We start from the raw sequence: 21,040 nt of genomic DNA on the forward strand, positions 1-21,040 counted from the left end.
GAGAAATATTTTTAAATTATTCTTATCTGGATGTAAGTTATGTAACAAAAAACAAAAAAAGTCCAGTGAAATATTTTATACATAAAAATGTAAATGATGCTCTAGCCACTTTTGTGTTGGTAAGGCAACTAAGTTGAAATGTCCTAAGCATTGCCCCTTCTCTGGATGTGGAGAAAGCAATATGCTTTTTTCTTTTCACAAATATGCAGAGCCCTACAAGAAATGGGTTTTATTTCAGTAGCTCAGCGTTACAACATTGTTACATTGAATTGAATGATCATTGAATGATCTACAGGTTTAACTATACAGTGGTACAGCCAAGTTTATGTTGCTTTCTTTCGTTTTGTTTGGCAGTGTAAGGTTACTGCGCCAACCGGCTAGCAATGAGGATTGGTTTTTATAATTATGGCATTTTATCCCTGTTTTTATGTTCATTCTATGTCTAATTTACTGTGAAGCACTCGGTGCATGTAATTTCTTTATTGTAAAGCACTTTGAGCTGCATTTCTTGTATGGAAGGTGCTATACAAATAAAGTTTATTATTATTATTATTATTATTTCATATGAATGTACCCTGCCCATGTCTGCTGAACAGGTAACAATAGTGCTTATTCCAATCGAATGCCTATAATTGGGTTAAAAATTGAAATAAATATTAAGAAGACAATAAATTGTCATCACGATTTGAATCCAGTTGCCTGGACCTTTAAGTAAAGTATTTTCATTAAAGTGCACCTTATGGCAAGAAACCTTAGTGTATGAAAGAGATGGCTTCTTACCTGTAATACTGTAATACTACCTGTAAATTAAAGCCAACACTAATGCATAATTGAGGCAGTAAATTCCATGTGTGTTGGCGGCTGTACTACTGACATGGCTTCCTGCTCAAGGGACCAGTGGCCTTTAGGTTAAGAAGCTACTATCTATCCAATGCTAAAGATTAGCAACTGCTCAGCAGGAGAAAAACACTGGAAGAAGAGGGGTGAGGGTTATATTAATGAGGCAAGATAGGTCTAAGAAAAAAATAACAAAAAGCGAAATAAGCACCATAAAATAAATAAATAAATAAAACCAGACCAAATCTTGCACATTTCAACAGTGGACGCATGCGCCCCAGGGGTCAAATGCGAAGAGCTATCGGCACGAATCCATTCTGACAATAGCCAGTAAGAAAGAGAGGTGCAGTGCATTCTTGGTGAATGGATTCATGTGCGCATGAAGCATAGCATGAGTGATGGGTGAGTCAGGCCACGCCACACAGATACCGAAGGGACGGACTTTCCAAGCTACAAACCGTGGTTTGATTTTGGCCCATTAGGTAGAAACAGGGCTCTCCCAGCTTGTCATTTCTCATACACGCAGCGAGAGGAGGAGCCATCATCGCTGACGGACAGGCCGAAGAGCCCAATCAGAGAAGGAGGAGAGGGAAAAAGAGAAAAAACAAAACAAAATAGAAAAAGAGAATATTTAGATCCTTGAGAAACTACGCTTTTCTTAATATAGGCTTGAGAAACTGTAATATACCCTTAGTTTTGTTTTTGTTCTTTGTCTTATAATGGGAGAATGATTTCACAGGTTTTCCACGAAATACCATCTATGAGAAAAAATGACAAAAACAGAGAGAAGTCCTGCAATGCCTGCTTCTTCTAAAACATTTAAAGATAAAAAAAGCACATAGATCTACAAAGTCAATAGAGAACAAAGTACACAACACTGCACAAACAAGTCATAGCACACAGGATAGTACTAGTTGCAACTGTACTGTATGCACATGCATTATTATTATTATTATTATTATTATTATTATGATACACTATAGATATGCATAGTTATTATGGTTATTATGTTTGCATTCTACCACTCTAATTAAATGAATTGAGAAACAGTTGCATGGGCTGCATGGGCGAATAGTTTTTTATTTGGTTTTCATTTCAAATGTGCCTGTGTGTGCTGAGAGCCAAAGAGTCATCAGTGCCAAACTACATTGCCCATGCTGTAGGCCTCAGCTTTTGTTTTCATTTTTTAAAATGCAAATAACACGATAAGCAATTTTGAAATGGGATCCAAGTATATATATATATATATATATATATATATATATTCAGCATTCTGCCAATTTTGAGTTCATGGATTTTTCTAGTGCCGGTATATTTTAAAAGCACATGTGGATTTTCTTTTCTATGGACACTTCACCAAATTTGACAACAAAATAGAATGCAACAATGTTAGTGAAGGTACCTAATATGATCAGAATATAAGGATCTGTTTTGGAGAGATGTGTTTGGAATGCAGGAATACTATAGTCAGGGAGTCCTTGCAACCTGGCTTGGAAACAGCTACTGAAGATAACCTTCAGTGTTACATAGTACAGGAATACCACTGGTACTATCCAACAGTGCATGGCATGGCTCGATATAGCGAGGGATTACATTGTCAGTTGCACATTGACAAATTGTTCAAAAATATTCTGTCCATTTGTTTTGTTTGGTAATGCTTCATTTCTGGAGTAATCACATACCACTAGAATCACAAATATCCCAGAATCACCTAAATTTAAGCTGCATTTTGGCTACTTCTATCTGATCATAGCTGGTCTGTGGCTGGTCAAAGCTGGTCTCCAGCTGGAAAAATATGGACAAAGATGGTTAAGATGGTAGAGTACACTGGTGGTCAATTGGTGGACTAGCTTATTATATAGGCTGGTCAGCTGGTGAACTGCAGGTTGACCAGCGAAAAGTGTCAAAAACACATCTAATACTGGCTTGACCAGCTTAGACTGGTTTAAGATGGAATTTTCCAGGGACGAGATTTGTGATTAATTTTACTGCAAGCAAGCAACTGTGCCTTAGCTAAGTTGATACTGTAGTAAAAAAAAAAAAGCATGTCACAGCTTAATGGTTCATGCAATCAAAGGTCTTACAACAGAAATATATTATTCATTTTGAGAATCAATGTAAAAATAAAAAAATACACTCCCATTTTGGGAAACCTAAATCATTTGCCACTTCTGGTTTAAGGAGCATGCCCAAAATGGCGGCTCCTCCCTGAACTTTCTCCCTGCTCGAGGAAAAGACACACTGAAGACAAAAACAAAAGGAGATCCAAATCTCAGCTTTCGGGAGACCCTCCGGATGAGAATGGGGTCCCCCAGAGTGTTTTAGAAGGGTCAGGATGCAAAAAAAGGAAAGTTCTAGAACAACCCACCATATTCAGGCACTGAGCCGTCCCCCCTCTTGAGAACAAGGCGAACCCTGCGGCCGCCATTTTTGATCAGTTCGATGGCGCGAGCATGCTTCATGTTCTTTGTGCTTTCTCCATTGATTTCCAGGATTTCATCACCGACCTGTGTTACAAAGTGGCCAGAACAAAATAATGATCAATAGAAAAGCACATGCATCCCACAAAAATGGGACATAATACAGCCAATTGCAATTTCACTTAGAACTTGGTCTACTCGATAAAGTATAGTTTAAAAAGAATTATTTATGAGCACTAAATGCTGCTCTCCAGATTTTTTAAATTAAAAAACCCATTATTTTGCAAATCATTTAGACAGAAATACAGGTCTCTGGCTATTTATTAGTGACGGGCTGGAATAGGGTATGTGGTTTGTGAGCATACTGTGTGAGGAGCTTTGAAATGTGGTGCTTGTGCACATCCAACAATTCACCAGTGTTGGGGGGTTTCACACAATTGCAAATAAATAAATACATGAATAAATAAACAATTAAAGTGGAGTGTCTCACATACTGTCACACCACATTTATGGGACATTTTCCTGAATGTCCTGATGGACTTCCCTATGTTGAGCTTACATGCCCCGTTTGCCAGCAACACTGGGTAGGGTGCTAAATGCAAACCATGTTAAAAAGGCTTGCTGCGATATCAGCCATGGGGTACACCGGTACTGAAAAACTTCCTGAGCCCCCTTTGCAGTGGCAAACGTGAGAAATCCATTTTACTACACACGGCTTTTTGGATTTATTTTCTGAATCAAGGCACCTCAGGGGCTGGAAGAAGGATTAGACATAAAACACTTTATGTAGCTTCATGGGGTCATATAGTCTGAGGCTTTGTTTTTAATGTTTTTTTTTATTGTTTTATTCTAGATTACAATCATTCATTGTTTTATTCACTTTATTATTAAATTTTTGTTGAATTAAATTACCCATTTAAAAAAAAAACCTTTTTTATGTCTTTATTTTATCTATAATATTTACTTTATAAAGCACTCACATGAAGCACACACATATAGAAAATATAGCTGTCATATGAGAAAATTACTTAACTCTTCTATTGAAGCTTTTACACCATGATTGACTATCATCAAACTATCATCCAAAGTATATAATTCAAACAAGGCCTACACATTTCAGATCCTCATACAGTTACTTACAACTATATAGTGCATCTAAGGATTTACCATGTTCCAATGTGGGTTTATCCTTTTAACAACTGTTAGACCTGCCTTTCTCCCTGTATCTCTAGCATGCATTTCGTTTTGTTCACCAGAAGTGCAGGTTCCTCTGAAAGATACACACCCTCATCTTTCCGTTTCGGACGGCGGCCCCCTCCTCTGCCAGCCTCAGGACATACAGGTCCATGTTGTACTCCCGTCCACCTCGCAGGCTAAACCCAAATCCTTTATTGTCCCGCTCCAGGTCAACAGAGTAGAATTCTGCATCCTATCAAAGAAACAAACAAACAAACAAACAAACAAAACAAAAAAAAAAAGACAAAAACATATATTCGGATTAAAACATTAGACAAAAGCCCACCATAGATGAGGTCAGCCAAGGGGAAAAGGAATGCAGTTGAGCTTCAGAACAAATTATGCCATGCCAAGGAAAAGTCACAGATTGTCGATAGGAGCACAAGTCTCTGAAACGAATCAATAATTAATTACGCTGTGGGTGCTAGCGGTATAGTGGTCTGAGAGCAAGCTTCTGAGTGCTCGCCACGGGCACTGCAGATATCAAGCATCGACACTACGGGCAATAAAACAGTCTGCAACTACTTTAGCCAGACATTTTCATTTTAAATGTGTGCCGTTATCTCTTCTAGTGCACTGTGAAGCTGGCTTGTTGTAAAAACTGTTTTGTATATCCAGATCTTCACGTCATTCATAAAGACGGTCTGAAGGCGCTTTAGGCTATTGAGAGTTAAAGGCTGTGCTTTCGCATGTCCCAGAGCAAGGAGAAGGGAAAGCAACCCATGTTACTGACAGAGAATAAGGTGGGGGAATGAGAGAGACTGTTACAGACAGAGAGAATAAGCTGAGGGAATGAGAGAGACCGTTACTTACAGACAGACGGAGAGTAAGGAGAGAGACCGTTAGTTATTGACAGAGAGAGAATAAGGAGGGAGAATGAGAGAGACTGTTAGTTAGTGACAGAGAATAAAGAGGGGGAATGAGAGAGACCGTTAGTTATTGACAGAGAGAGAATAAGGTGGGGGAATGAGAGATATTGTTAATTACAGATAATAAGATGGAGGAATGACAGGCGGTTGGTAACAGATAGACAATAAGATGGAGGAATGACAGGCGGTTGGTAACAGATAGACAATAAGATGGAGGAATGACAGGTGGTTGGTTACCTGAGGCGGCTGTGCTTGGGATGGAGCAGGTGGAGGGGCCTGCTGCGGAGACTTAAACTCAAACGAATCCTGTTTTTGTTTTGTATTGTTCCTGTAAGTAAATCATGTGAGTCAAACATTACAATCAGACAGAATGTCACCACTAGCCACCAAATATATGAATATTTACAAAAAAAGAGTGTCTGATCGTGCCTGGACTTAAGAATGCTTACATTTGAGGTTTCAGTGATGCAGTTCGGTTCAGATTAACTCTCTATTAATAACAGACAGATATTGCAGTCCCCTGTCTCTAAAAGTATTCATTCCACCAATCTCAAGATAATAACTCTAAAATAACAAGCCTTCTTTGTAATTCATGCATCACACAGAAGGATCTGTTATTAGTCTGAATCTATAGTATATATTTTGAGAAATAGCCTAAAGTTGTTTGTGAAACTGCACCGTTTCACAGACCAAAATACCATCCTCAAACCATTTTGTTTTTGTAGACTGAAGCTACTCTCTTTGTGTTTGAGTACCAACCTGTTCATTATAGTTGCTTGGTTTTTACTAATTAGCATTGATCTTGTTTTTGATGTGTACAGGTTCTGGTAGGTAGCGTGTGTATTGTTTTACAAATCACTTTATCCACTGAGGTTTTCCAGATTTTTTGATGAATTATTATTATTATTATTTTTTGTTTTGTTTTAAAAAAAGAAAAAGAATTGCCTGAGGGGGTGGAAAAACCAAATGCCACTTAAAAGATAAAACGCATAATCAGAAAACATTTATTGAAAAAGCTAGCCAGGGACACTCGGTAATGAAAACAAACAGGTCCTTACTCAAACGTACTTATCCAGCAGATGCTATCCTATGCTAGAAACAGGCTGGCTTCAAATGCAAAATCAGTAATTGTTCACCTGTTGTAGTTTAAGGCTGTTCCTTTATTTATTAAGCTATAGACTGATTAAACTGCAGTTGACCCAACCTGATCCTCTGTTTACATCAGTTTCCCAGCATTTTAATGTAAAGGGTCAACAATTGCACAATTGAATAATGGAAGGAACAGCACTGTGAATACTAGCAGTCCGTTAGGCAGTTGTGCCAAAGGGAAATATCATGCCCAAATTTTCATCTTTAAAACAGATTTGTACGTCATTTAACTACAGCTGTGTCATTGGTTCTGAAAGTTTCAAAAGAAATCCAGCTGTTTTAGCATTTAAAAAATCTAATTGGCCATGACAACAGAAAATGGTTACCAAGCCGCGCACAGCAGTTTGCTTTGCTTTATTGGTCAATTACTCAAGAAACAGAAACCGCAACCCCCGAGCTGCATAAGCGACTCTGACAACAGAGGAAAATGATGAAACATGCCTAACTGCAACATTGGCACAATTAAAACATACGACAGGAAAAAAGCAAACAGGTAAGCAGGCAGGTAGAATGATGGACAGTTTGATTTATAAAAGAACGTAAAGGACACGTTGCGTGCAAGCTGAGCGAGACGGACGCCCTGCTGTGCCTCCTCACCTGGGTTCAGGTGCAGCCTGCTGCTGCTGGGCTGTGTGGGTGGTGGTGATGGTAGCGATCTTCTCAGCGTTGGTCAAAAGCGAAGCGTTGGAGGATTCTATAAAGACACCACCGGACAAAGCGATGAGAGCGAGCCAACTAACAAATAGGGCTCTAATTTCATAGTCAAAGCACAGCTATCACACTCTTAGCAGCGACTCACAGTGATGGTGAATTAAAGCGTGTCCAGCTCAGTTTGGCCATTTTGTTCAAGACCAGAGACTGTGGCTCAGTTGGGAAATATCCAGGGTAGATTGTCATTTTGTTGAGCCCTCCACAAACAGCCTTAGTTCTTGCGTATTCATCTAAACTACTTCTGCCAGTCATTCTGAACTGTCCCAATCATGTTACACACGAAGCAACTGGAAAAATTCTATTATGGTTAAAGTATTCCGGAAAAGCATCGTGGAGATGTGTCAAGGATGTTCCGCATGAAACATTGGGCTGCCGCTCAATTATAAAAGGCTGGTTTCAGAGGAATGAATGAGTTGTGGATGTAGTGGAGATTTGCTTTCATTCTGGCCATTACGGCACTATTCCTTCCCTTCAATGTCAAGGTCACTTTCTTCATATCTGATGTACTTGTCCGGAGATGCAGAGTTCCCACATGTGCACTTAAGGCATCTCAAAATAAGCTTCCTCACACAAATGATGTCAAGACTAGAGATGGAACCCATGACATTATGTATTGTTTAGTTTGTGTATTTTCAAATTAGCTAGATATGTCTAAAATATGACTATTATATATTTAAGGGACACAATGCTATTTTCTAAGTCAATTAAGGTTCATTGATGCACTTGATGCACCACAAATAAGAAACCTGAAGCAGTGTATGTAATTACGTCTAATCAATAGCATGTTGTGGTGCAGAAGGCGAACATTAAACTGAAGCAAATCACTATCCATTGGCAAGGCAAGTACTATCAATATTAGATAAAGGGATATGTATGAGTATTGCTATAAAATACAATTCTGAAAAATAGAAAGTGTTTGATGTACTGAGTGTCTCAAAGGGTGCGTTGTAGTAAAATACAAGACACAATCAAAAAAGAAATGTGTGGAGCCTATCCAAGCGTACATTGGGCAAGAGGCAGGAATACACCCTGAACAGGTCCAAAATGAAAGCAGTGCAATTAAAAATAATGTATATAATAATCTTTCTCAACATCCACCAAACAGCACTAGTATGATTACTTGTCTTCTTTATTATGTTCAGTGTTCATGTGTACACATTGGTAAAGCCACTATAATAGCACAGAGCCCTCATGTTTGGAGGTGTTGGTTGGTGAAAATACAAACAAATTATTTGGCACAAATGAGCACAATGCAAAAATGGTTTCTATTGACACACCACCAAACCCCTGTTTACACAAACTGCTTAATTGCAGATCATAAACTCACCAAACCAGGCAAAAAATAATAATAATAATAATAATAAGAATAATAATAAATAGGGTTCTAAATGTTTCCAGAATGTTTGTTTAATTATTTATTGATTAATGTGTGTATTTATTAATTTATTCATTCTATTCCAGCTCACACATGAATTTAGGCCCGTACAATTTGGTACTGTGCGCTACTTGGGGTAGTGATCTGCCATCCTGTAGGTTTTCAACCGTAACAAAGCACAGCTCATTCAACAGCTAGAGATCTTGTTGAGCTGCTAATTGATAAAATCAGGAGTGCCAAATTAGGGTTGAAATGAAAACCTACAGGACGGTAGCTCTGGGAACAGGGTTAGGAGCCACTGATTTAGCAGATGTTTAACACACAGCAATGTTGGCAAAGTCTTTCCTTGTTCTTTTAATTAAACATTCACAAAGCTCTCTGGGCCTTCAAGAACAGAAAAGCAAGAGGCAGTGGCTTAGTCATTGAGAAGCCTCGTTTTGGCTTAACTACACTTCTGTCCTTAAATCCAACCAAGCTGTACTTTAACACATTTTGGAAAATGTATGACAAGGCCTGGATTATGCTGCCTCCCCAGACTCTTATCAATAAAAATGAAATCCAAAATAATTGGAAACCGTCTGGGAAACACAGTAATTCCTCATACTGCTATCATTCTATCATTTCAGACTATATCTGGCAAATACATCCACATAAACTAAGGCTCTTTCAGCAGTACTGTGACTCTGGCCCTGACGACAGTTTGTTATTTAGTATACATTACTAAATAACAAATGAAAGCAAAAAAACTGGTCTTAATTGCTTATGGTTGTGCAGTATAGATCGAGGCGACATGAAGATGTGATCAAACATCGACAATAGCGGGCGTACGTCGACACCTATCGTAACAAGCGATAATCATCGTAGAACGTGAGGAAAATAATTGATGCACAGCCAAATCATCTTTGCAACATCTGACATAGCTGACATAAGCAGCACCTGGGGAAGCTTTTCCCCCTATTATGCAACTTCATAGTCTACTGACACCTGACTTTCCCTAAAAAAAAGGCACTTTTTTACAAGTGATCAAGGCACATATTGCTGTTTTTCAACTCCAGTCTTCAAGTGCCAGTTTTGCTATTCTACCAGGCAATCACATATCCTGATATTTTCAAGTGCCAACATCGTGATATAATTTTTAGAGACATCGCCAATCCATAATGCAGTCAGACTGGGAAATAGTTAGACGTAAACTGCTTGTAGCTCCATACGACATGAAATCATGTGAAGTTTCACATTTTCACACGCGACTGACTTTTTCAAATGCGAACTACAATGTTTGTGTGTGAAAACAAAACATGTTTTCCTCTCTCATATTGAAGTGCGATTATTTTTATAGTTCACGTGTACTCTTCACATGTTGGGCACTGACATGCAGTTTTTGGAGACATGGTTTGTGAACACGTGATTTTTTCATGAGGGGGAGCCAGTTTGCTTTGAATTCCAAGCAGTTGTTTCATTAAGGCGGATTGCCGAAAGCATCCGCGATGCTAATGAACAAAAACATCGATACCGTTCTCCCGCCATATAAATTGATCGAGTCTCTTCCGTAAACCGTTCTCCGAGGCAGCGAATGCAGGTTAATGAGCCGTTCGGCCGGCGCCCCGGCGCAGAGATAAGCCGGCCGGCCGGCTCACACGAGCCCCGTGAATATTTAACGCTCATGAATAATTCAGCGGAGGAAAGCGGGGCGGAAGGCGTGCTCACCGTCTCCGGGAATGATCCTCAGCGTGACGGTGTTGCCGGCCTCCTTGATCAGGTTGACGATGTCCGAGTGGGACTTGTTGGTGATGGAGCAGCTGTTGACGGCCAGGATGCGGTCGCCCACCTTCAGCTTGCCGCAGCGGTCGGCGGGGCTCCCTTCGATGATGCGCCCGATTTTGTGGGGCATGGCCACGCAAGCGTTCCCGGCTTCGGGAACCAGGGGTTTGTGTGTGCGCGAGATTGAGGGGGGTGATTTTTTTTAAAAGAAAAGAGGGAGAAAAATGGGGAGGGAGGAAAACAGGATAGAGAAAAGGCGGTTCAGGATTCCTTGTCAATCGACAGAACAAAGTTGAACAGGAAGCAGATTAAACCATAATCTGTTTTTAAATGGAAAACACCGGACCGCTTCAGGTTATAACAGCTCTTGGTGACTGGGAATATAACTTTACCAAATGTACTTCAGAATTTAACATTGTTCTGGAAATGCATTCAAAACATTACGTGAAACCGCAGCCTGTTAGATCAAAGTTCCTTGTGCTGTGCAGGCTATCAATTCCACGACATGGCCGGCGTCGATTTCCTCTTGTCCCATCAGCACATGGATCAATGGGACAATAACTCTTGGCCATAGCACGGTCGGGTGTTCGGATAATTGAATTTCAGTCCCTCGGACAACACGAGCGAGATGGATTTTTTTTTTTACCACAGTAACCCCTGAAGCTCACTCTCTTCCTACTGACAGTTGTCTGCCACCTGTGCCACAAAGTCAGAAATGGACGGTATTTCAAACAAATATGTATTTGGATTATTGCATTTCATCAATATAGGTATATAGATGAGATACTATATAAAAACTGCTTGCCACCAGTTTTTGTATAGTATCGTACCTGCTCTGTCTGCAAGGCCATCTACATTTCCACCATCTTGACTGTGGGATATAGCTACATTTATCTGGGAGGTATTTTGTATCTGTGGCAGGATACATGTTGTTGTATTTTTGGCCATCCCCGCAGGGGTGCCGTCCGTGCGGATGCTCAGACTGCTCGTGTGACAGCATTCTGCTGCATTCCCTTTATTTACTGCCTGCCTGCGTGGGGCTGCCCCCCCCCCTCACCCCCCACCCCCCCTCATGCATATTTATGACATCACCTGCAGTCTCAGCTTCATCATCAGCGCATTCCATCACTGGATGGCTGTTATTTACTTATTCACTTTTTCTTATTTTTCTGTATATTTATGCATTTACACAGGGAGGGAGAGAAGGCAGAGTGTCTGATGTCTCAAGGGTGTTCTTGCCAGTGTTTATTCAGTTTTCCATTTTGTCTTTTCTTTTCCTTCCAGGCCCTCACACAATTTACAATTTAGACTTCTAGCAGATACTAGCAGATTTAGACTTCCATAGCGGCTTACAGAGGCGTATTAATTAAGTTGGATGAGAGAACCACAGCCAAACTGTCAGGGCAAATAAAACAAATATTGCAAGAATGCTGCAATGATGCAGGCAGCGGCCGGTACAGAACCCCCTAGGTGATGCATGGTAACCATGGAGCCATGCAGCTCAACACACATCAGCACCGTTCTGTGTGGAAGAAAAACCCTTCCTTACACCACTGCGGAATGTTCCAGAAGGCCCGGCTTACCGAAGTTGGTCCCCGCCTCAGGCCGGGAGACGGAGGAGACGATGACGAACCCGAAGCCCTCGTTCTCGCCGCGGCGGATCTCCACGTCGTAGGGCTGGATGGGGACGGCGCCGGTCGCCACGGCGTTCCCGCTCCCGCCTCCCCCGCCCCCGCTGCCGATGCCGCTGGTGCTCCCGCTGCCCGAGCTGACGGTGTTCAGCGAGTTCTGGCTGCCCTGCGGCGTGCGCTTCTCCTCCGTCAGAGAGGGCGCCTGGGTGCTGCTGTGGTGGGACGAGGCCGGGGACGGGGGCACATCGCCGTTATTCTTCGACGCTGAGGATGAGGAGGAAGCGCAACACTGAACCGTCAGGCAGAAGCCAAGATGCCATTTCTGTCAAACAAGAACTCACAGCAAATCTAGAGGCTAACTATGCTGCACTGCAGACAGATAATAGACAATAGCAGAATACTGTAGTTGCTTTTAATTAGATTAGCTTACAATCATGTTTATTGGAATTTAGGATTGATAAAGTAGCCATACCTACATTTTACACTTTTATTTTTGAATAAGCACATTTTTAGCATCCACAATTGCATCATGAAAAAACACCAGTGTTAATCCAGAAATCTATCTTCCTTATCTCTTATTTTGTGTTCATTGTGTGCCAGACACCTTCTCTCCAGGGCAATAGGTTTCATTCATTCATTAGCTAGTTGAGTAAATGAAACAACAGCTTGTTAGTCAGCTAGTTCAAAATAGAAATGATTATATTTATTATGTTGCGAGCTAGATGTAGAATAATTTGGATAAAATACTAAAATCATATCTCCCCTGCATAACATTTGTATTATCTTCCACAAGTTACTACAATATACACAAAACTAGCTATATTTTATTTAGCTTAGTCTATGCAGAAGTTTGCCTTGACCTGCCTCGCAGCCAGGTCTGTTTACTTCAGGTAATGCGCATGGATGCTTGAGACATTATAGTGAAGGAGAGGAATAAAGATTCACACTTGAATGATGAGGCTCTCTCAGACAGAGAAAGGAGCGCTATGAAATGGGTGTGACTCTCATTCTCGGTAGCTCACTATACAACCTTTTCTCTGTCCGCATGTGCCTTGTCATATCTCAGGGTCTACTTTTAAAGGCAAAAAAATAAATAAAATCCCGACTTGAGGCCCTGTGCAGACTGCCCCATTCCAATCCCTCTAGTGACAGACCTACATCAGGGTTCTTCCTTGCTTGTGCTGATTTTCATTCCACAGATAACTGCAATTTCTGACATATAATGAGCTGTTAATTGATCGCAATGACACATTTTACCATCTAATCACGGAGAATTTACCCTATTAACGCCGCATTATCTCCAGAAAAATATTAATCTTACAAAGAGTTCATAATCGATTAATTGAAAGACTTAATTAGACCAGTTCTCCGATAACAGTGCTCTCACTTTCTATAATGTGCTGAGGCAAATGGTTCCTTTTGAAAGAGGCTCCATCATTAATTGGCTGACGGACAGCTGAAAGCGTGGGACATGGTCACTGAAACTAAGCCATTTGCAGGAAATTAAAAAGGCCAGCAAATGGCAAAAAGCCAAACTTGTGTTGTATTCAAATCTCTTTAAACACAAAATTATGGAAAACAGTTTTCAGTAGCCTTAACTGATCACAAAATTGAAACAGAATGGGGATCTCAAGACCAGGGTCAGTACTTGATGAATTCTGGTCCTATGAAGTTACCTTCCCCAGACCGTGCAAGAAGCATACATTGTTTTCATCCAAAAATCAAGATTCAAAAGTTACCTTTCAAGCCTTCATTCAATAACAGTTTCTCTATAATCCAAATATATGATCTACTTGAATCTAATTGATCATAAACTACAGCCTGCAAACTACTGTGGTCACCAGGGCAACAGTGAAGCACTATGAGACAACATGCTTGTCTATACAAAAACAGGGTTAGACTGACATGATCACAGCACCCGCTTCATGCAAACACAAGCACGCACACACACTAATGCATCCAAGAAAACTATTACTTGTCAAATGAAAGAACAGCAAGTGAGCTTTTAGGAAATTATAAGGGTGCATAGGGCACTACATCCTATATCGGGATTACTTATCACTAATTATCACTAAGCTATTACTAAGATTGTAATGCCTTGCATCGCCACCTGTATGTAGCATTGGGTCACCCAACTGACTAACACCATAAATGTAGTGCAAGAACATTTTTTTTTTTAATTAAAGCCTTTCGTGAAAAAGTTTACATTTCGGTTTTTTGTCTAATTTGAATAACACTTAGAAGACATTTGACTTATGCACTACAGCAAAGGGCAGCTTTTTATATTTCCATTTCAAATATGACAAAAATAATGGGTAACCATACAATTCCATAGTGAAACAGCAATGAAGACAGGAACAGTATTGCCAGAGGCTATACTAGTGCATGTTAAAAATCACTGGAAATGCCTCTGGCAGGCAATTCAGCTAAAAACTCTGCCCCATGGGGTTATGGTACATTCATTATAAATATTATTGTTACCGAACACTTATGATATTTTCAGCAAACCCCCAGGGGCAAGATTCTGTTGCATTATTCCTGATAAAAGAGCTTTTTGGCAATTGTATTGTCAAGTATTGTTTTTCCGTCAGACAGAACAGTCAACATTCTCTTCAGTTTGATGAATTTAGTGCAATCCTCAAAGACAGGGGTTGACAACCCCGGCTCCTGGAGGGCTGGTCTGTGTGCAGGTTTTTGTTCCAACCAATTACCTCAGATTTTGTTTTCTGACAGCTCTATAAACTACGCTGGTTCACTGCTAGATCAGCACAGTAAAACTTTTAGGACACACTTGCAGTCCCTTACAAATACCAGATCAAGATATGATTGAGCTAATTAAATAATTAGAGCAGAAGTTGGCACACGATTCTGAAAGAAAAATCAGAAAGTCATTGTGCACCCCTGCTCAAAGTCAATCATTGTCTCAGAAGGATACTCCGCTAGTCTTCTGAATTCATGGTGATATGAGCTGGCACCATTTACCATTCCCCACACTTCCTGGCCTCACATCCAGCGTGATCATTGAAGTGAAGTGAATTAAATTAATAATTTAAATGCAATACTTGAACATGCTGTTGTTGGTTTAGGTCGAAGGTTTCCAAATTTCTCAGGATATGACTTGATTTGTGTTATTTGACTTATATTGACAGGTGTGAATGGTAGTGTGTTTTAACTGTGTAACTGAACTTACCACCATAAACTCTCTAGTGTAGACTGTGTGTTTTAACTGTGTAACTGAGCTTACCGCCATATCCTCTCTAGAATAAGATGTAGGTTTTGGCTGTGCAGCTGAGCTTACCGCCATATCCGGTCTTGCGGCGCACGGTGAGGTTGACATGGCCCTGCTTGGCAGCCTGCTGCATCAGCTGGACCACCAGCTGATGGGACTTCCCCACCACGGCTGTCCCATCCACACAGATCAGCTCGTCCCCCGACCGAAGGCGTCCGTCCTCGTCCGCTGCCCCGTACTTCACAATGTGGCCTATGTAAATCTGCAGCCAAACGTCAGGAGAGTCACTGTGATTGCAATGCAAAAACATGCACACAATGTGGCCTTTGTAAATCTACAACTCCAAAATCACTCAACATCTAGTGTTTAAACACTCTCTGGCTATAGCTAGCAAAAAGATATCCCGCATTTCATTTTGCACCCTCTCTCCTACCACAAATCAGCTGTAAAGACAACAGCAGATTGCTTGTTTGCTTTTTTCCAGGTCTGACCGCTTCACTTTCTGGAAAGTTATGGACCTTGTTCAATACATCGCCGCCCAGTTTACATAAGTGTAACGCCATGTACACACAACCACTGCGCACAGCCGACTCAGAAACAGAAACATTGGACAGCGTTGCACACATGGGAACCAGCCTGCTTTTACATGACCATAAAACAACCTTTACTGTCTGGGAACAGCGCTTACAGTAGCAGTGATCGGCACTGCCAGGGATGTGCCAGCTTAGATACCTGTCAAATTCACATTGCAAATCACTTATGTGCGCTACACATATATTATCAGCATTCCATACAGCCACCTGACCTTATCAAGACTGACCTGACATGTTATAGATAGTGCTCTAAGAAAACATATCTCATGTCAGGCTGGTTAAAAATAATTGGATAAATGTACATGAATCTGTAGGGAGGGTTTGAATACATTTGCCAGCTGAAGAGATGTTGGTAGACAGGATAAAGCACATATCCACAACCACTGAAGAGACCCAATGGCAAAAACAATATATGTCAGAATCCTGTTGAAGCATGCAAGCATCACTGCCCTCTTAAAAAAAGGCTGTTAATAAATTGTTTTGTGTCTAAATTAGTCCCACAGAACATGGCTTTGTTCAGTGGTGACATAGGGTTTGGTCATCATGTTGTCTCATTTTGGAGAATGGTTGAAGCAGGTTGAAGAAAATACCAGCCTGCATTTTATCTGAGCTTGTCCTGTTGAAGAACACTGCATGGCCAGCTCTAGGATCAGCAGTAAGATCAGCACCAGCAGTACTCAATTGAGTACTACTAATAGTACTAGAATCAGCACTAGGATGAGTGCTAGGGCAGCACTGATAGCAGTATTGGAGTACTAGGAGCGGTATCAGTACTGGGAACATCAGTTTTTCCATACTCCTTGGACAGGCTTGCTGATGTGAGATAGATATAGCATTTTTTTTTTTTTTTTAAATCACACTAACAGATTTAAGTGGAAAACAAATTTGGCTTTCTTTAAGAAGCATTATTCTCATCATACCGTCTTCAGCTGCCAAAGAAAAACCATTATTTGGATAAATGTTGACTTATTTTGTGCAACAGCATTAGAGTTTGTTTTTTAAAACCCCACTGACTACAACCACACCAACCTCACCAAGTGGAGCAGAAGGTAACTCATGTAATATATTCAAAATCGCAGGACCTACCAAAAAACTTACAAGTAGAGACGCACAGCTTATATCTGCCTGGTTTTATTTTTTGTGGCAGTGCAATCATTTTTGCAAGCCAGTCAGTTGATTCCATTATGTGTCTGATTTGTAGGAATGTAGAAAACCTAACTGTAGCACAAAGAAAAATCCCCGATATGACCTTCATATTTTTCCATTGTTCGATTTTGAGAATCTTGGTTCTGAGCAAAGGAACTGTCAAGAAAATAGCTGTTCCATCACAAAAGGGCCAAAATGTCTGAGCATTGATTTCTGCCTTTGCCTCCTCAAGGATCCTGACGATAACTGCTGTGAAGTCACTTGTAAACATGGCATAATGTCTTTTTTCCCTTTTAGGAAAAAGAAAGTCCACCTCCTCATTCAGGCTCAGGAGGTCAGCTACCATCCAGAGGTTCTAGGCCACAGTAGTCGAGCCCAGAGAAGCTTCTGTTCAATGCAGTTTGAACAAGAAAGATGTGTGATGCTCATGCATGTAGTGTAGCAGATGGATTCCGTTCAAAACTCAGCGAGTTGAGTTTGACCTGCTCACTACTATGGTATTAACTTCCACAGTACAAACACAGAAGATGTACACATTACATTAAAACATTACATTACGATAATTTGGCAGATGCTCTTCTCCAGAGCAACATTCAGTTGTTTCTCTCAGGAATACATAAATGTATAATAATATCACCAAGAACATGACATGATCACTTCAGTCAGCTCACACTGAAATTCTTCCCTTCAAAACAACTGAAAGATCTTTAAAAGGATATAATGATTCAAACCCACAATTGTTTCTTTAAATACATTTTTACTATACTGCAGTTGCATCACATAAAGTCAAAAAGCAGTTCATCCAGCATGGCTGAAATGTGTGGATATAGGTATGGATGATGGAAGGAAATAGAAAACATAGGACAGGCGCACATATCTCTCTATTCTGGGTGTATTGTCCTTTAACCAAGCATTAGGCAAAATGCAAGACATTTAATTGGTCTCTCCAAGACAAAGGTACAAACCACTTTAAATGTTTGGCGTCCATCATTATATTGCATTACATTTATTTAGCAGATGCTTTCATCCAAAGTGACGTACAAAAGTGCATATCATGGTCATTGGAACAACTACAAAGCACAGGTTCGATAAGGTACAATACTCATTTCGTACAGCTATTTATAGCCAAGAACACACTTCAGTTCACGCAGTGCACAAAAATACAAATTACAAAAAGTCATCTGCTAGAGTGTCCCATAAATGTATTAAACAAGCTCCCATCCCTAGACAGCAAAGCCATCTCAGTATTGCTAGACCCACTGCTATGTTAGCAGTTAGCAATATCTCAGTAAGCAGACATCCATATACTACTCAGAGTAAGTGCCAAAGCCAGCATATGTGTCAAATATATGTGTCAAATACAGTATATATGATGGTATTTAAATGCAGGATATAGCATGTACCAATGTTTCTAGGTACCAAATATAGCACATAACACCACGTGATAGTGTGCGTAGTAGTACCAAACATTGCTGTGACTCACCGGCTCTCCTGGCTCATTTCCTCCAAGAATTCGGAATCCAAACCCTGTATCCTTCCGCCACAGGAAAATGTCCTGCTCCTGAGAATCGGGCACTATAAAAGAGTGATAAACCTTAATCAACACAACTGTAAACTATAAAAAAGTAAAACCCCTGAATCAACACATCTGCAGTCAGGCACTATAAAAGAGTGAAACACCTGAATCAATGATATGATAATTGACTCCATGAACACATAAATATTCTAGTAAAATTGTATAATTTTTGAGACACTGGCACAAAAATCACGTATTATCGTAATTCATTTCGGTAAAATGGTTAGCTTGCTACAATTCTCAGCAGACCACATTATTAGAAACCGCAGCATTAGTAACTTAGAGCTGAACCATAATTGTGTACCGCACAGTTAATGGCAGTCGGGATGGAGTCTGTGGTGGCGCCAGGAATTCTGGGGGACATAGTGAAAAGCCGCATTTTCTGGGCAGAGTCAAATCAGTGGCTGGATAAAATCACAAGAAGTGCTGGGGCTGCTGAGTGGCCATCATGTTAAAGCACTGTTCTACTGCACGGATGGACATCAGAGTCTCGCACTGAATCTGGCCAGCAGCCCTGCAGAGCAGTGCGTAATTGGCTCTAGTGTCACCCAGGAAAGGGAGGCTTTCAGCTGGTTCACTTGGCATTCGCAAGAGCGCTGGTTGAGCTGCACGTGAAGAGAATTCTCCCGACTCCCTATCTGTACAAGTCTGATGTGCTGCTAAATGCAGTATACCTACAAGTCCAAGTATATCCTCATACATACTCACGCATATGAACAGACACAGACACACACCTGCACAGATCTCTACTAGAGGCAGGAGGAGGTTAAGTATCCTAAAATATAGAGGATAAATATGCCAGCCACTGCTAGCCAGTTTGCCTTCTGGCAGGGAGATAAGGCAAGGGTCATCTAACCCTTTGACCCAGACTTCACACAGTATTCATAAAAATAAACAAAACAAAACAAAGATATTCACATGAATAATAGATATTATGGAAGTAGACAAAGTAATATTTGGAAACAAAGCTAAGCAGATAGCTTCTTCAAATATAGCTGTTGTTATTCTGACAATAGAAAATACTTCATGCACCTTCTCAATGAAAAAAGGGACAAATTTGCCCCCCCACTTGAATAGCCCTGCTCTAACCCTACATCCTACAGTAGCGATAAACTATGGTCTGCTGCACTGGTCCTGGAGAGTCACTGATTTACATTTTTACTGACCAATTAAAGCAGTTTATTACACAGTTATCCAACCTCACCTGTTTTCTTGAGTCTGAATTTGTGGATAATTTTAAGGTAAACGCAGAAACCATAAGACCCCACAGCTCTACAGGGCTGAGGCCGTTGCCCCCGAGACCAGGGGCTAAGCTACTAGCATAGGCTCCGGGAGCAGTTATGTCCTCCTCGCAGCGAGGAGGTGGCAGATAATTGGCAAAATCAGGGCCAGCTGGCAGAGCGGACGATTCTCCTGCCACGTACAAAATGTCTGCCAAGGGGGGCCCAGCATGGCTAATCTCCGCACCAATCGGCAGGCTTATTTCAGTCTTGGCATGGTCTCATTTGTGCAGGAGGTGCTAAACTGCACAATCACTGTGGACTCCTGCAAACTCTATCTTAGCCTCTCATAAATTGCCCTCACAAGCTTTAAAATGAGTCCTCGCAGAGCAAACATGGATATTAATTCAGGGACAGGCATTGTGTAATTATTCCCCGCCGCTACCATGTGTGACTTGTAGCAATGGGGATACAAAAGCACACTCAGTCAACAGAAGAAATGGATTCTCAGCAATTAAGGGGAAATAAACCAAGGATGCATCAGGACCAATCAGCAAAATGTGTCCCGACCCCCTGCACAGCAGTGATTTTAATAAGTCCTTTTTTATTGGTTTTCTGCAACCAAAACCAATCACTATGGAGTTGGCTGGATAATTATTGAAGATCACAGTACAGACTTACTGGTCCACTGATTTTTTTAAATAATATTTTCCATATTTATATTATTATGTTTGCTCTCTTTGGCCCAGTGGTACCAATTTGGCTATTCTAAAGCATGACTTGTGGGGCCTATGAAGTATTTTTTACTATTATAATTTGGAGTAATATCAAAGAGTTTTAGTTCTGCAGTTTGTAATTGCATTAGCCTTGAACAATTTTCATTTTCTTCACAAAGTGTTTGACACAAACCCAGAAACCTGTTCCTCAGCAACCATCTAACATCTCCCTAGCATATGAAGTATGCTGGTATATTACCCACATCTTTTGACATTACCACACATGCAAAATATGAAATTGTCTATCTCTGGCCACATCTGGTTGTAATGTACACTGTAATGAACACAGTGGGAAATGTGTATCAAAGTTCACTGACACTGGTGAGGCAGAAGACCATATGCAGTGTATGCAGCAAAACCTGGTCTAGCACACAGCACAGTTGGTGGCAACTACCAAACCCACAAACATCTCTTGTACTCACTCTACAAGCTCCAGAGTTGCTAAGCAGCAGCTAGTTCAGAAATAGCAGCAAAGTGAATAGCAATGATTGCTGTAGCAACACTAGCACACTAG

General features: G+C 40.7%; 1 protein-coding gene across 6 annotated transcripts in view; it reads right to left on the reverse strand.

Moving 5' to 3' along the window:
* The window catches only part of LOC118208523 (membrane-associated guanylate kinase, WW and PDZ domain-containing protein 1-like), an 85,344-nt gene that overhangs the window by 5,831 nt on the left and 58,473 nt on the right, over positions 1-21,040 (reverse strand). For 5 of the 6 annotated variants that reach the window (XM_035383284.1, XM_035383282.1, XM_035383283.1 and 2 more), the window contains exons 14-21: positions 18,438-18,529; positions 15,285-15,477; positions 11,939-12,250; positions 10,302-10,505; positions 7,109-7,205; positions 5,600-5,690; positions 4,543-4,686; positions 3,206-3,344 (exon numbers count right to left, since the gene is read on the reverse strand). In XM_035383284.1, the coding sequence (XP_035239175.1) occupies positions 3,206-3,344; positions 4,543-4,686; positions 5,600-5,690; positions 7,109-7,205; positions 10,302-10,505; positions 11,939-12,250; positions 15,285-15,477; positions 18,438-18,529 (1,272 nt within the window). Of the gene's footprint in view, positions 1-1,295; positions 1,385-3,205; positions 3,345-4,542; positions 4,687-5,599; positions 5,691-7,108; positions 7,206-10,301; positions 10,506-11,938; positions 12,251-15,284; positions 15,478-18,437; positions 18,530-21,040 lie in introns of all 6 variants that reach the window. The other variant, XM_035383285.1, reaches the window with a different exon arrangement.

Source organism: Anguilla anguilla, chromosome 11 (assembly GCF_013347855.1).
Source record: "Anguilla anguilla isolate fAngAng1 chromosome 11, fAngAng1.pri, whole genome shotgun sequence".
Classification (NCBI taxonomy): Eukaryota; Metazoa; Chordata; class Actinopteri; order Anguilliformes; family Anguillidae; genus Anguilla; species Anguilla anguilla.